The sequence below is a fragment of the Anas platyrhynchos genome, chromosome 1 (genome assembly GCF_047663525.1).
Source record: "Anas platyrhynchos isolate ZD024472 breed Pekin duck chromosome 1, IASCAAS_PekinDuck_T2T, whole genome shotgun sequence".
Classification (NCBI taxonomy): Eukaryota; Metazoa; Chordata; class Aves; order Anseriformes; family Anatidae; genus Anas; species Anas platyrhynchos.
Genome location: NC_092587.1, coordinates 64,425,431 through 64,442,154, shown reverse-complemented (window position 1 = coordinate 64,442,154; position 16,724 = coordinate 64,425,431). Strand labels below are relative to the sequence as shown.

Below are 16,724 nucleotides of genomic sequence, written 5' to 3'. Positions count from 1 at the left end.
TTCTGGGCCAAAGTTTTATCGGTTCTATCCAGTGTTTCCCCTGGCCTCACAAAATGAGAAGCCAGACATGGTGAAGATATGAAAGAAACAAAAAGGCTTGTGAAGTGTCTCACCCATCTATTAAAGCTATCTAGCACATGTGCTGGGCTGAACTTGTATGGCATCAGTTAACTCAGAGCTGTGATAACTCCACACGAGAGGCACTAGGTAGGCTGGGCTCAGAGAGCCCGCAGTTGTTTGGCCCCTTAAGATCTGTGTGCCTGGTGCAGTGGTTTAGTACTTGCAATAATAAAAAAACACCATTGATACAACATCCTCCAGCCTCAAGGGGAACCAGCTTTCACATTGGTCTCCTCATCCAGTCATTCCGTAGACTCACCCAGATGTCACACTTGCCAGGGAAGAATCTCTCCGGGATGCGGGCAGCATAGAGTGCAGCACCAGTGATGTACAGGCATGCCATGAGTGCCAGCCAGCCTATCTGCCCCATAGTGGCTGCTTTCAGGAGCCCCTCAGAGATGACAAAGTGCAGGGTGGGAATAACCCCACTAAGACCCAGACCTAGAAATACTCCTGGGAGGTAAAGAAAATGTGGGAGAGTCAGCTTTGAACACACTGGCAGTGAAGGGAGACAAAAAAAAAAAAAAAAAAAGCAGTGGAAGGAAAACTCAGTATTGGCCAAAGCAGAAGAAAGGTGACAACTCTTGAAGCTGGAGGTCCCTGAGGTAGCTTTAACAGAGGGAAGTTAAAGAATGCACAGATTTCCTTCATATACCAGAAGCTACTTAATTAAGTGTTCCAGCAGATATTAAAATTTTTCATTTAATGATCGTGTCTGCCAGCTTTAACATATATTACACCAGTTACACAGCTGGGACTGTAGAGGGCACTGAGACTACATGAATTATGTTACACTTTAGCAAATCAAGAGCAGGACAACAAGGAGAAACAAAGACATTATTTATCATATTCTGTGCAAACGATCCCAGTAAACAGAAAAACATCACATGAGCCTCGCCTGCCATATAGGAGAATGTTGTTTACTCAGATTTCATCAGCAAGTACAGAAACCTTGGTGAAAAAAGGTTGGGAAGGGGAATAGGGAGGAAAATAATCATGACCCATCACCCACTGATTATTTGAAGTATAGAAGGCTGAACTCGCTGAAGGTACACCAATAGTTTGTCCAAGAAAACTGTATTTACTGACACTCAGATTAAGCAACAAGAAATATTTCTATTCAAACCAGCTGTATTCATATTCCGTAACTGCCCATGGCAGCTTTCTCTTACTCTCTACCCCAGAACATGAAAACAAATTTGTTTTCATTCCTTCTATCCCATGACAAGAAAAACTAGGCTTTTGGTCCTAAATAATTATTTTATCTAGGCAAATTATTCAGATTAATAGAAATCATTGAATGATTTACTAGTGTCAGAGCTTGGTGTTGAAACAAAACAAATAGCAGAAGGAATATACACGTACACACACCAAGCAGTCAACCATTTTTTGAGAGCAAAGTTGCTAGAAATGCTTCGTACTCCTCCCTTCCTCACTGCGTGTTACTGTCCATTTCAGGAATGCACTTCCAGGACTCGCACCAGCCCTTATCTGTGCATCCAGCTGGCTATAAGCAACACTGAGAAAACCCATCAAGTTCCCAATCGGAGAATATTATCTGTCTCTAAAATCAAGCTCTAAGTCCTGAGAAGACTTTTTTTTTTTTTTTTTTGCAGTGACAAGTAGAAAGCAAGGAAAGAAGGCAGACTAGAAGCAAAACAATTAACTTCAGGTCTTACCTGCCCTTACACCCCGGTACTGAGGGGTTGCAAACATGTCCCATTGTGAGACAATTATGGCTGCGATGCCCAGGACACAAATCACAATCAAGTAGATGAAGCAAGGCTGCGGGTTGCAGTAGAAGGAGTAATACAGCCATGGTACAAAGCTGCCCATTATGAGAAGTGCAATGCCAGAGTAGTCCAGCCTAGAAGGAAACAAAAATCAGTTTGACAGGAAACGTAAGCCTTTCGAAGTTCCCGTACTAACACTCTTTCTAGCAGACCAACAGACTGCTACTCACCACGAAAGCAAGTATTTCTCACTAATGCAAACTAACTTCCTGACTGCAGCTCCTCCACCAGTGCCCTCCTACAGCAATGTATCATCTCGAGAGCACGTAAGGTCAGTTTTGAGCAGCCATCAGAAATACATGCAGCAGGTTTTAGATCAAGGCCTTTTGAAGGAAACTCAAGATTTAAGCTTTGGGTGAGGAAAAAAAGCAGCACAAAATGCTCTGAACACAAAGAAGGGCACAGTACTTTGTGAGAGCACAGCCAACACAAACTCTTTAGAATCTGACAAGTGAGGGTTTGTTAGGCATCAGCTTAAGTGACCACTGGGGAATAATGTCACAATTTCTCAAACAAGCTGCTTTTCTAGGGACCAATGAAGAAAGGAATTCCCACAGCCACTGCTTATTACCAAACCCCGATAAAATGCTCATAGAAGAGAAGATTGGGTTAATTCTGTAGTATGGGATTTTAATTGCCGGGTTACTTTAGAGGTGGTCCTGCAGATTACATAATCCCACGTTGAGTAATCTTAAGAAATAAGAGATCCTTAGCAGCTACCCAACAGAAGAATGTGGAGTAAAACCAAAAGACCAAGATACCTCGATACTTATCAGAGCTGTCTTACAGAAGAAAGTTTAAGATTCAGAGGTACCCAGAATAATTGAAGGGACAAGCAGTGATAGTTGCATTAAAAACTTGAAGTCCTACAACTAAGCTCTGGGTGTATTACTTACAGCAGCAAGATGCATGCACACACCTGCTGAACAGTAGAAAAGGAAACAGTTTTAAGACTAAAGAGACAGCATAAAAAAACCCATGCTGAAACAAAGAACTATTAGAAGAAACTGCAGTGAATCTCTGCTCAATTCTGTTCCAAAATTTTCAGAGCAGTCATGCAGTGAACCACTCCTACACTGGGGAGCCAGGCATAAATTCCAGCCCTGTTTTCCCAACTGTTTCCTATTTGGCTCGCTCTGTCCTCTAGGCACTTACTTGGAGAAGAGCCGGGAAACACCTTCTGAGTGGCAATAAACTGTGTGGAAGAGCCATGAGAAGGAGAGGCAGAGTATGGCTCCCAAGAAGAACAATCCAACAACCACTTTCTCCTGCACAGGTGCTACAAAGGACATGTTTGGCCGGAACATGTAGAATATTCCCAGACACAGGAAGAACACACATCCTGAAAAAACATACGGCAGAAAGGTGTCAAGTTCGTGCATACTGAGAGCTTTTCTTTCAAAAATCATGACTTTAACGTACAGGAGTGCAAAGCAGGGGAACTACATGACAACCAGTAGCATACATGTAGAATAAAGTTCCTCCATACTTCAGTTATGTATTCCAACCACATCTGTCTCAAACTGAAGCCATATAGACTTGCATGGACTCTGTATTTTCACTCGTTTTGCAAGATGCCTGACAACTGGCTGTGCATTCTCAAACAACAAAAAAAGTCTGCTGCATAATGAGAATGGTATAGTTTGAAGAAATCCTTTCCCTTCAAGGCTCCTTGCAAGCTGAAAACCACTCATACAAGCTGAAAACGACTCATACAAGCTGCAATTCAAGTGTGTTCTCGTGGCAAGAAGGATCTCAGTTAACACTTATACACTTGGAAATAAAGAGCATCTACTGGTAATCTTTTAGTGATCAGGAAATTCCTTAAATATGGCATTCAATAAAACTGAAATGAATTTTAACAAACCCCATCCAGCCCTGGTGGAAGAAAATAAGGAGAGGGACACCAAGCTAATTTAACAGGTTCCTAATGGAATGATAATGCTGACCACCCCACACCCCCTTCTATCTTGCTCTCAAAACAAGAAGGCAAATTGACAGTACCTAGAAGATGTGTCCAGATGTTACCAGTCTCTGTATGTATTCTGAAGATACTCTTGAAACAAGCCCGGAAGGAAGGCATGGGTGGTCTGTGTCCATGCAACAGGTAGTCGTTGTCCTTCAGCCAGTCAGGTAGAACATCATGGGGAATGACTCTCCATCGGCCCTCCCATACCTAGAGGAGGGAAGGTTTTGATTAAATACAGGAAACTGAGTTCAAATAAGGCAAAAGTCAGAAAACCCGTATTAGTAGAAGTGTTAGAGTTAATGTAGGAGTGTAATAAACTGAAAAGGGTCTGATGGGATGTCTCTGGGGAAGAGGCTTTACTCTTGAAACAGAACTGTTCAGTCACACTTCCCTACTGAAAACAGTACCATGAAGTTGAACTGCACCACCAGAAAGAGAAATCTATTGGGCCTTTTTTTTTTTTTTTTTTTACTACTAATGAAGGGAAAGCATTTAATTTATTTCCATGTTCTGTTATGAAGCAGATTTTCACATATCAACCTCTCCGTTTAATTGAAGAAGCCTACACGTAGCTCTCTCCAAAAAATAAATACAAGTGAAAACCTGTCCTGTGAACCATAAGACAACCTGACTGTGTATCTGCTGGCTTTTGGGGGCAGTCTAGTAAAAAGGCTACTCGTCAACGCTAATATAGGGCAGAACACATGAAGTGGCAAGAGCCCAGCAAGAAGTGTCCAAACCCCTGTCCAAGTTGGAAAAAAAGTTCTCCCACACTCCCAGAACAAATAGTGACAGGTCAGTTAGGGCAAAAGATCCATGACTCAATTCCATCAGATTTCTTCTTTAAAGGAAGAGATAATGTAAATGCACACATCTATTCTTGTAGCTGGTTCCAAATGAACAAAGTGTGCATGGCTGTTAGCGCTGCTTCAGTGGCTTAAGATACATGTAGTCTTCAGTTTGGCTTCAGAAGCAGCACCACCAAGCAGAGGGGTATCGGGGAAGTGCTTTATGTACCGGGGTTGTTTCTGCAGTGTTCGTTGGATTTGGCGTCTGGCTAGTAATACAGGAAGGAGCCTGAAGAATCCTGCAACACTAAGTTTGAAAAAACTACATTCTTATTTCAGTTTCAACATCAAGAGCCTAGAGTTTTTAAGTCCATTCTCTTCACTCCTTCGCAAAAGCAAGACTACAATACTTAGAATAACCGTCCCAGTTACAGACTAGGTGCTTAAATACATTCAGCAAGAAAAAATAACTGGTTTACTTCATAAAACAAGGATTTCAATTGAGGTAGGAACAACAGGAGAAAATTATTTTTACACAATCCACCCTACAAAGCATCTAAAAAGGAAAAAAGATGCATAGCAGACAAAAAACACACCACAAGTAACTTGGTTCCCTCTGTAAAAATATTAAAGTAGTTCATAAAACCAGTAGGAATAAGCATATAAAGGGATAGCACCTCCTTTACCAAGAAAGGAGGTCCAAGGACTGATATAGAACACACCCCGTAGCTTTAAAAAGTAACAAAACTTGAGCCAAGGTCAGTAATTACAAAATCTACAATGGATTGACATATATAGTTTTAATACATCCTCATTTTCTATTCGAGTCAGGGACAAAGCTTATTCTACAATGGATGCAAATGGTGCCAGGAAAGCAAAATATTTGCAAGTCTAAAGAAGCCTGGAAAAAAATGACCTTGTAAATGAAAGTGCCTTGAACCAGAAACACTGGAAGCAGAAGGCTTTTATTCTGCTTTGCACTCACAGGTGTTTCTCAAGAGAGGCTCCTCAGTTGCACGATCAGCTTTAGAGTCTCTTTTATAACCCCTATTGTTCCATGCTTTCCAATTTATTCATTTATGATAGACTGAGATCAAGGGAAGTTGCAATGCTACTAGTTATAACGAGAGATGCCCATTCAGGGATGGTGTGTACCTGCTCTCTCTCACATTAGCACTGTTGTTGCACACATAGTCTGTTGTCCACTGGAAGTTCCTGAACAAGGAAATTACCTTGGCAGTTTCCACAGGCCCTTACCTTACACACGAATTCTTCCATTCTCTCCATAGCATGATGGGCTTGTAGAAGAGGTGACATACCCATAAATCCTTCTTCTTCTTGAGGTGACTCATCATTGTGGTTATTATCCTCAGAACTCTGGGGAGAGAAAAAAAGAAAATGCTTTTAGGAAAACGAACAGAGAAAGATGTTGTTTTCCATACAGAACTATGATTGCTAAAGGTGTTGGCAAATAAAGAAGTTTTGTTTCCTTGTCCTCCACTGAGGAAGGAATTCAAAATAACCAGCCAAAAAAACAAGATTGCATTTTCATATATCTGAGAACAACTCACATGCCTGATCCATTTTATACTGCTTTCTTCCAAACCTGGTGAAAGTATATGTTCCTCTAAGTTATGCTTCATTAAAGCCCAGATATGGAGCCTGAGGCTTGCCGTCTAACCCACCCCTAGGGAAGGCTTACTACCTATTTTATGTTTCAATGCCGCTACATCTGCCTTAATACCACTATAACATATCTGGCATTTTAAGATAATAAAAGCAAGGCAAGGCAAGGAATCCATTTACCTTGCTATAAATGCTTTTACTTCAATTTTTAGTTTGAATCTGAAGATCTATTGTGTTTAACTGAAACTTCTGCTCAGCTCGTAATCCAGCAATGGACATTCACTCGTTTGTCTGAAATTCAAGCTATTCTAGAAACTACTAAGCTACTTCTGCCAGTTAGGCAAAGGCAAGTTCTCAAGTAAATGCAGTTTACTGCATTTACTGCGTACAGACATCCAAGTTTTAAGCAAAATTAAAGAGAAATACCCAACATCCATTATCACAGAACAGTTGAGGTTGAAGGAAGGGACTTCTGGAGATCATACCAAGAGAATTGTGCAAACAAAGCCACCAAGTCAGTTGATCCACATTACTAATAACTATACAGGAAAGAGTTATTTAGTATAGTAATTTTCTACCCTATGTTGCCTTGCCACAACATCAGATGCACTATAGTTTTCTTTTTTTTGGGTGGGGACAGAATAGTCCTACGCTCTTGTTTGCTCATCAATGCTCACAGCCCATCAAAGATTCCATTCAAGGCTCCAGCTTCCAAGGTAAACAAGGAAAGCCAGAAAAGAGAGAATGAGCCTTTTGTACACTTCAGGCTTGACGTAGAAAGCCGCCACATCTTATGATCAAGCCAAAAAAGCCCCACAACCCTTATGGAGACTGGCTTCCCCTATACCACAAGGTAAACACTCATTTTCCCTCCTGGTCCCTTATCAAGATTAACATTTTGTTATCAATAATGCAGTCTAAAGTGACTGGAAATCAAGCATATAACCTCACATAACCAATTCATTAATTATTACCAGTAATATTGAAGTCAGCACCCTGAGTTTTGAGTGAAGAGAAGATCTTGCTGTGCATTTGTCACACGTTACACTTAGAGTAAGACTCTCCTTAGAGTAACGTCTTATATTTCCACCAACAAGCAAACTGAATAAGCCTCTTAAAATTTTCATTTTTTAATAAATGAAAGAAGACTTCTTTAAACCTACAGAAAGCTATGGAGAGTCTTCAATTTTATTTCTCCCCCACCCCCAGAGGGAGGAATAACATGCTATTACTTGCTCATAACCCCACCAGCACAGGGTCACGAGCAATGCAGCAGCCACTGAAGCTTCATCTTTCAAAGAGGTCCCCCAACCACATCATTCTTGACGCAGTTTTGCTTATCCAGAACACGGATCTCTACTATACAATACATAGTATACGTCCTTTGTATGCTCTGTATGGCTTCTCCATTTGTCCACATTAGAGCAACTCAACTGACTGAGCGAATCTTTGCACATAAAACCACATTACTTTTACTATCTACTTACCTTCATTTATCATTCCAGCCAATCCCACCTCTGAGCAAGTCTGGACAATTTTATACCATACAATTCTTATCTTATATCAAAAGATTGATATAAATATTGATCAGCTTTAGGCAAATCCTAGAGCAGTATAAAGCAGCAGTAGATACACTCCCACTGCCTAGCTTATCCCATTAATTCTAGTGAGAAAGCCATCAGGCAATACGGATGCAATTATATTTAATACCCTTCTAAAATAGGCACAAGTCCTGTTAGGCTAGATAGCATATTATTAAAAAACAAATTTGGTTTCATTCTGACTCTAAGATGTATTTCCCACACCACCAGTTTTACTGGCCTTCTCTGCTGATGGATCTCTTCTGTTAGGGTTCTCAGTTTCAATATCATAAATAATTTACTCAAGGTCTGGATTAGATGTTCATTATGATAACCTGTGTAATCTTACAAATCAAAGAAATCTTCAGGTTCCAAGAAAATCCCTTATAGAAAGGCAAGGCTGGTATCCACGTCCCGATGCACTTGCTACAAGAAGCACTGCTATGGCTTCAGCTGCCCTAATAGTCTCTGCCCCGGCACCACACAATGACCAGCTGGAACGGAGCGATCAAGTTGGTAATCCGGGTGGACTAAAGGAAAAAAGGTCCATTCCCTTACTGAATCAAAGCCTGTATTCATTGCAGTCTGTCCAGTGACTCAAAGCCAAAAAAATGTTCATTTCCCCCTCTCCACATACTCACATTTCTAGAACGATGGGAAGGTTTAATTTGAACAGACTGTAAAGCTCGAAGAGCACAGCTATTTATGAACTAGTCCAAAATCTTTGCATTTTGGCAACGTGCCTACAAACAAATCATTAGTGAGCTTTTTAGTGATAAAAAGAATTCATATCATATATATACAGTCCAGATTACTGCCAGAAAATGGAATTGATTTTACTATCTCCTTCCTGCCATTAAGCTGCAAAATTAGCATTCAAGGAAAAAGCTAAAGCTCAGCTTCTTAGTCCTTTTCTTGGTAAGGAAGAAAAATGAGGTCTGTTCTGGAACATCTGTCCTCTCTCAACTCCTTCCCCCCATGTGCCATTAGAAAGAACAGCAAACTGCACTTTTTGGAAAGCTGGAAACATAGCTGGAGTGCAACACCAACGCCAGTTTTCATCTGGAAGTCTGAAGGAGTCTATTGACCTTTGATTCTTCAGACAACAACTGAAGAAAACGATACCACTTCTCTGTTCAGAGGGCTTATCGTTGCAAGGTTTCCAATGGGACGAGCTCCTTTGTATCTTATGATTTCCATGTTTTCTCTCCTTTGGCTGACCGTATCAGAAATGCAAAAATACTTCTGGAACATAACATAAGCAAGCATATGCTTTAGGACCTCTTTTCAACTATTTCTAAATTCTGGCCACCGAATCAGTATTTTAAAACTGGAGAAAACAATGGGTAAATAATCCCACTTGCCTGACAACTTACATTAAACTGGAACCCAGAACAACACTTTTTTAATGCAGTAGGGTAGAACCTGAAGCAAGTACTTGTGGAATCCTTTTTGCCTTTGTACCTTCCACGTTGGTGCTTAGGAGGATTTCTAGTTGGGTAATATTTCAGATGCTTTTTTGCACTGTCTAACTTAATCAGAAGTTGAGAATGCTCTTAAAAGAAGCAAGTCTTTAGAGCATTTGGAAATATTTGATTTTGAAACAAAACCCCTCAATCTCTTGGAATGAGTAATTGTCAGCTGTCATTCTTCTGCCACACATGCATAGCAATGCCCAGAATCAGTCTTCCACACAAACCAGAAATCACGGCTTCTGTATACTTGAGAGGGCCCAGACACTTCTATGGAAATACTAAGCAATCCTTCTAATTTTAAACTAACCACCTTTGCAAATTCATAGTGATCAACCTACCAGCATAGTACAGATACCTAATGATACATCAATTACGTACCAGAAGCATAAATGCAGCCCGAGCTGAATAAACTGAACCAGAAAATAAACTAAAACTGAAGGATGAGTGACAATGGTTGGAAGAAAAAGGTTTTACTGATTTACTGATCCATATGCACTTTATTTTGGGAAGCTCTCCAGATTCTTTGTGTGATAGCAGTGATGGACAAGAAGGCAAAAGAAAGAGGTGGAAATTAGATTTGATTATACTGCTTTGTCCAGAAGCCGAGGCAGCACACTTCCAGGGACAGATCACCTTCTAAACAAGAATTTCAAAGTACTTTGCTAGGGGTGGAAAAGGCTTAATGCCAAAAACAAGACTTAGAGCAGTGAAGCAAGCAAGAGCAAGAAACCTCACTAAGAGCTCAGCTGCACAGCGCCTATCCTGAGGTAAGTTTATTTTAATATTGAAATCTTATTCTTCTGTAGCACTAGCACAAAGTTGTTTGTTTGTGTTGTAACAGAAGTTTACATTAAGGACAAGAATCTGTTGCCTGAACACCTTCCAAAAGGCAGTTCACATAGCCAAAGATCTTGTTACAGACAGAGAAACACAGTAAAACCTGCTCTGGTAAAATCAATACACTTCTTGTCTACTACAACAGCTTACCCTTCTCACACAGATTAACATTTTCTGTACTATCCCCTTCCTAACTGTTAGCAGATACTCTGTTTATTAATACACTCGCTACAGGAAAGCCTGTCAGGAGTCAAGCTGCAGTGGCGAAAGATTTCAGAAACCCTTTACCTACTTTTGAGAAAGTTGTGCTCTCGAGACTTCAAGTGGTAAAAGTACAGCTTACCAAGGCCTGTAGTTTCTTAACGCAAGTGTAAAGATTTACTGAAAGTTTGAGTATTTACACATCTACTACCTTGCACAAGTGACAAGCAAGCTCTTTCGTTCACCACTTTAGACTGCAATTTTGCTAGCAAAACCTCCATCTGTTCATTAGAGCGTGCAAACTGAAGCAAGTCAGACAAAGCAACCGAAAAAGCCTATTCTATCAAAAGTGATGATCCCCCTCATCTCCATCTTCCATTGCACTGCTTCTGGCACTCCTCTGACCCTTGGGTTGATTTGCTGACCCAATATTAATCTGGCAGAAATGGCTCACATTTCTGCTAGGTGAGCTTCTCCTTAAATAATTAAGATGGTCCAGATAACCAAGAGATTTAAGGAGTTCGAGCTAGTGCAGCAGCAACATTTTATATTGATCCACTACAGAATGCTTACTGTTGATCATATTCATGGCCACATTTCAGTTCAATGCTTACTAGTTGGATGCCAGATGATTTCCACTCCCTCCTGTACAGTTAACCAGTTAGAAAGAAGCATAAGAACCTAGGCAAGTATGGATTACAGAAAGTTATGCTAATACCCACTTCCACAGGCTGTTATATTCCCAAAACTTCCAGCAGCTTTTACAACTGCACCTTGAGAACTTTGGTAGCTTTGTGTTTGTTTTTTTTTTTCTGTTTGTTTATTAAGCTGCAATACAAGTCGCCAAGACCCTGGAAAGGGCAGAACTGTGCTGTGACAGGTTCCTCTTCAAAGTCACCCCTCGGTTACTTGAGGACTGCACACATACCTCAACGTGCAGGTATTAAGGTCTGTAGCTAATGAAACCCCATGTCTCAAAGCTCAATTGTTTGTGATACCAGTTCATTATCAAGATGTCACTGGGGCCCTAAAAGCACTATCACAGGAGTTTCCAAGGCACGATGCTGTCTGAATCTGTTTTAAAGTTCTTGTTGCTTCGTTCAGCAGCTGACAGATGCTCCCCTGCTCTCTTCTTGATCTGCATCCAGCCAGAATCCTGCCTCAGTATGAACACACCATTGTCTCATGAGCAAGACAATTAAAAAAAAATAAAGCAAACGTCTTGAGTAACACTCAGTCATGGGACATTATACAACACAGTACTTGTATACAATTCTCTTCTTAAAATAAAGTTAGAAAACATACATTGCCTCATTTACAATACCACTGTTATCTCCTATATTAAACTGAAGTCACAAAGTCTAGACGTGAACTTGGAGATCTTGCTCTTGTTTATCTTGATCTCATCGGATGAATGATTAATAGTGTTTAACATGACATTCAAGTCATTTAATGTTTCTTGGGGCAACGTGCCAGATTCAGTAACTCGAGAGCATTGAGCATAATGGCCAAGATATGTTGAAGGCTATAATAAAAAAGGCTATTTTTTTTTCCCCCAGTTATCCAGATTGCTTTCTTCAGCAACTCTCCTGTGTGCCCATCCCATCAGCTGACCTTTTACCAACTGGCCTTTTGAAAGGGGAAAGCAGTGATAGGCGGTGCCACGCAATTTCTCCTAAAAAAAGCTGCTGCACATTTTCCCAGAGTTTTGTCAGCTTATGTTCTTTGGATTATAAGTAATTAACTGGAAAAGCACAGCACTTTTCCCTGACTCCCCTTACCTTTTGTACCTACCGGGTTATTTTAAAACAGCTTTGTCACTTAGAGTTTACATTCTCTCCTCATCTGGCAGGGTTGTAAACATCCACACACCAAAGTGTCCAAAAGGCTAACCACCATCACCCTCTAAGCTGTTTTTGCTGTCACCATACCAAAAAAAAAAAGTCATTCATTAGCTCGGTGCCAAAGACCCTTGCAGACTACTGGTCAAAACATTAAGTTGGAGGTTCCTGTAGCTTGGTATTTTTCCTTTGTGGGTCACCTTCCCATAAAAGCTACAGCCTATTTAATATAGCACTTGGAAACAGTTTTATACAACTGGTCACGGGTGGCTGCTTGCTGGCACCTATTAAAAACAAGCACCAAGGTTTAACACTTGTTTAGCAAACAGGACAAAGTCACACTGGCTTCAGCAAGCACACCCTTATTCGAACTAGCTCCCTCATTAAACATCCTCAGATGAATAGGATTTGTTGAATGTATAAGCTCTAGCAACTATTGATTTTATAGCGATGCTCAGTACTTGACATGGACCAAAGACCTCAGTGTCCACATGTCCTCATTACTACGCTTCACAGAAAAGCCTGCAAAAAATTGTATCTACTGCAGAGGATTCTCCTGTGCCATTTTCTGCTCCTTTATCACGTTAATCCTGACAGGAGGAAAAAAGAAAACAAGTGTGCTGGATTTATGGGGGGAAAAAACACAGGAAAAAATATCTGAAAGTGTATTGCTGAACTTAACATTAAAGTAAAGTCAAGCAATTTAAAACAGTTGTCAGGTTTTAAGATGCAGGTTTTAAGCCACCAGTACAATACTGTTTTCTCTTCTATTGCTCTGAAGGGCTGCCACTTCCCCCATTACTGCCCAAATCAGGCAGATACGATCTCCCCGAGAACAAAGGGAAAAACTGTGGAATCTAACCTTTGTCCGGGAAAGCAGCTGTACCAGTGAATTATAAATAAAACCACTCCCTCCCTCTCCTACTTTCAACACAGGACACAGCAAGCAATGGTTCCAATCCCAGCTGACAGGCAGCAAACTCAGCAGAGCACCAGTACTCCCCCTCTCAAGGAGCTAAGGCTCCCCAGACTAGGAGGAGACAGCTGAACCCAGCTAGCATAACCTACCGCAGCCTTCTCGACAACTCAGGAGAGCTTTTTGGGAGACAGGGCAGGCACACGGTCACAGCTGTATCCCATGTTACCAGCCTTCTGGGCAGAAACCTGTCCACTCATGGTTGACCAAGTCAACATTTCTATTTTTTTTCCCCTGCTGACATTCAAGCTCTAAAAGCCTGTTAATAAACCAGGCCCATTAGTAACTCCCAGTGAAGGATACATCAGCATCCAACCAATTCAAGCCTGTGGTGCCTGGAAACCATCTCCATAGATGTACTGCATGTCTTCGTACTGTTCCAACAGGAATACCCGGAGATACTCCGCTCTGCACACGCAGAAGCGTTTTGCTGTACAAAAAAGGGCATATTGGTAGGGACAGATACAAGATTCAAGTACTTGCTCCAGTGACTAGCGGTCTGAGCAAAATACGCATTACTTGCAGCACTCAGAACAGCAACTGAAGGAGAATTCAGATGTTAAGATCTTTTGACCTGAAATAAAATGCCAATTCACGTGCTTTCAAATAGCAGCATTCCTTCCCAAGAGCTGCGAAAATGGACATACACGAGAAGTCAAAGAAATCTGCAGAATGAGCAATTTTGAGTATGATCTGCTTTGAAAGAAACACATTTTGGTAGGACCTCGAGTTCTGTTACGCCAGGCCCCTCCCATACACACTCAAAATATGATCTCTAACAACAAAACCTGCAACACAATGCAGGAAGCAAGGGCAGAAGCAGCAGCCAAGTTTTTAATCGTAACTCCAAGTAACAACAGTAAATGCTAGACGGAAAGTAAAGTGGTTTCAAACTAAGCAAACTTGCAAGCAGGTCTATAAAGGAAAAAAAAGTTAAGACAGTCAAAATTTATGAATGTAAGTTCCAGAAAGACTATTCTTAAGACTAGCTTTGGCCTACAAGACTATCTGAATCATTCTCACTCAACTAGCATCCATCATAAAGACAAGTTAACAATGCCATGAATATGCAAGCATGGCTTTGTCACTAACCGAAACTATTTTTGTAGATAATATACTTCTGTAACAGAAAAGGCTCTACGTTCTGCAATTCAAGTTAAAACCCCAAGTTACTTGCTCACCTTCCAATTATTCTAAACCTCTTCTTTTATACCTGGAAAACCGGGTATATCCTTCTGTGTTCCTCCTTCACATCACTTTGGTCTTCACCCCCTGGAAAGGCTCTTGTAGCCACACGCTGGTACCATGAATTTGTCAGGGGTCAAGTAATTCCCACTTGAAGTCAAAACCCATGCTCCCTGAGAAGCAATCCAGACGAGTATTTGCCCAAGTTTCTTCTGCCCCTTTAGATGACTTGAGAGCTGTGTGTACCTCCTCCCAAACCCTTACTGTTTGTTATCAAACACTCCAGGGCGTTGTGTCCCAACTTCAAGGGCACGTTTCTGTGCTGCACAGCAGCACAACACAGCCCCAAGTGCCTGAAAGGGAGCAACGTTCAGGAACGTGAAAGCCTGACCGATGGAATCAAGGCAGAGAAAATGGTTCTTCTGTTCACCTCCTGTCACTGACAGATTATAGTAGAAAAGGAGAAAGTCAAGCACAGGTTTCTAGGGCTGCATAAAGAGCCCATTCATCAGGTTATAAAAGTCACCCATATTTGATTACATCAGCGTAACAAAGCCACGGTAAGAGGGATTTCTTTGGGAACTATCACTGCTGGAATTATGCAGGCAGTTGAGACACACTAGGGAAGGAGAAAAGATGCCGTCAGGCAGGCTAAGCAATCCAGCATGTGACAGGAGGGAAGCACCTGCTGAAAAACGCTTTAGTTGCACACATATATGCAACAAATTTGCGTTGCTGAAAGGAAGACTTATTGCAGCTTGCCTGATCCTCTTCTTACCACCAAATCCTTCACATCCAGATACACAGTCGCTATTTCTCAAAGGTACAGAGCATACACCACTCACCTGCACCACACTAATTGCATGTTTAAACAAGTTAGTGAGAAGTTTACCCCACCTTCAAGTATCTGTTTCAAAGAATAGATAATCCATGAATGTATAAACACTCTAGGAGGGAACAGAACCACGGATGAAGGAGACTAAGAGGTTCTTGTGTAAAGAATATTAATTTTATATGATCCATATCTTCTTGTAAGCATCACTATAAAACTGGCAGATTAACAGCACTGGTAAATGGATGCAGCTGTTTTACTATTATTTTGGGTAGGCATGCTCAGTACTGTGATAAATCTCTGCTACATGCTCTCAGTGAATGCCACAATTTACAGGAAGAATCTTTAGTACTATTTTAGTTCAGTCATGCAGCCACCCAGGTACATCTGCTGGTACACCAAAGCCTCAACAGCTTTTAGCTTTTAGGAGTCCATCAGAATTCTCAAGCCCACCTATATTTTTTTCCATAAAGATGCTTCATTCTGAAGAGGACCAATATTTTGGACCATCAAAATTACAGAGAGACAGATACTGCAAGCCGTGGAGGAGGTAGAGAAGTAATTCTGCACAAAATACACGACACGCATCCATAAACCTCCTTTTCTAAGGAAAGACTACTAAAATAATTCATTAAAAGCAATTACCACCTCTTATGAGCTCAGATAGCTTCCTCCTACGAGCGGAGTACAAAGTGAATTTGCAAGTAGGCAGAAGAAATGGAATCCTGTAGGAGAGTTTGTGGCGGATTTAATATAAATAACAGAGCTGCAGTGAAATAAATAGGCTAATAGGATCAACAGTTAGCACGCAAGCAACAGGAAAAGGAAACAATTTTATCACAGGACAAAAATACACGTATTTTACATTACTGCCTCAAGCTTTATGCACAGTAAATTTTAAGGAAATATCATAACGATTAATATACACCTGCAAGGCAATATTAAAGAAAGCCAATATCATTAGCTTGTCTTAAGCAGACACATTTAAAAGCCTAGTAAAATACAATGGATGTTCTGATAGATACACTATATAGCTCTCATCCACTCTCCTTCACCAGCATAGGAGTTCCTAGATTGCTGCAACCACATCGAAGCAGAAAGTATTTGGCAATTAAAATACTAATATATTGGGCACCACTTGAGTCCCTTTATAAGACTGTATTTAGCTTATGTGCCTGTAACCCTTATGGGTCACTGTTCCATCTACAGCCGAGCAGTAACCTTTCAGTTCTGCTCTCTAAACAGGAGCCTCTTTAAAACCAGAACAAAATCATCTTTTTGAAGTCCTCTCTAAAAGAGTTTCACATTGCCAGAATGTACAGTAGAGTGGAAAAAGTAAATCCTAGCTTGTATATCAATGCTTCTGAGTAACAGCTGTGTTGAACAACAGCTTTTGAAGACAGAGGAAGATACATAGCACAATGCATTTTCCAGATTATTTAGAACACTGCAGTATGTCACATAATAAAAGGCCATTTGGCAAGCTAACATTGGTACATTT

General features: G+C 40.8%; 1 protein-coding gene across 7 annotated transcripts in view; it reads right to left on the bottom strand.

Annotated features, from left to right (window-relative positions):
• Positions 1 to 16,724, bottom strand: part of ADIPOR2 (adiponectin receptor 2) — a 44,413-nt gene that overhangs the window by 3,796 nt on the left and 23,893 nt on the right. For 4 of the 7 annotated variants that reach the window (XM_072035803.1, XM_072036058.1, XM_072035021.1 and 1 more), the window contains exons 3-8: positions 5,928 to 6,047; positions 4,900 to 4,977; positions 3,918 to 4,089; positions 3,069 to 3,255; positions 1,800 to 1,987; positions 380 to 573 (exon numbers count right to left, since the gene is read on the bottom strand). In XM_072035803.1, the coding sequence (XP_071891904.1) occupies positions 380 to 573; positions 1,800 to 1,987; positions 3,069 to 3,255; positions 3,918 to 4,089; positions 4,900 to 4,977; positions 5,928 to 6,047 (939 nt within the window). 7 annotated transcript variants of the gene reach the window in all.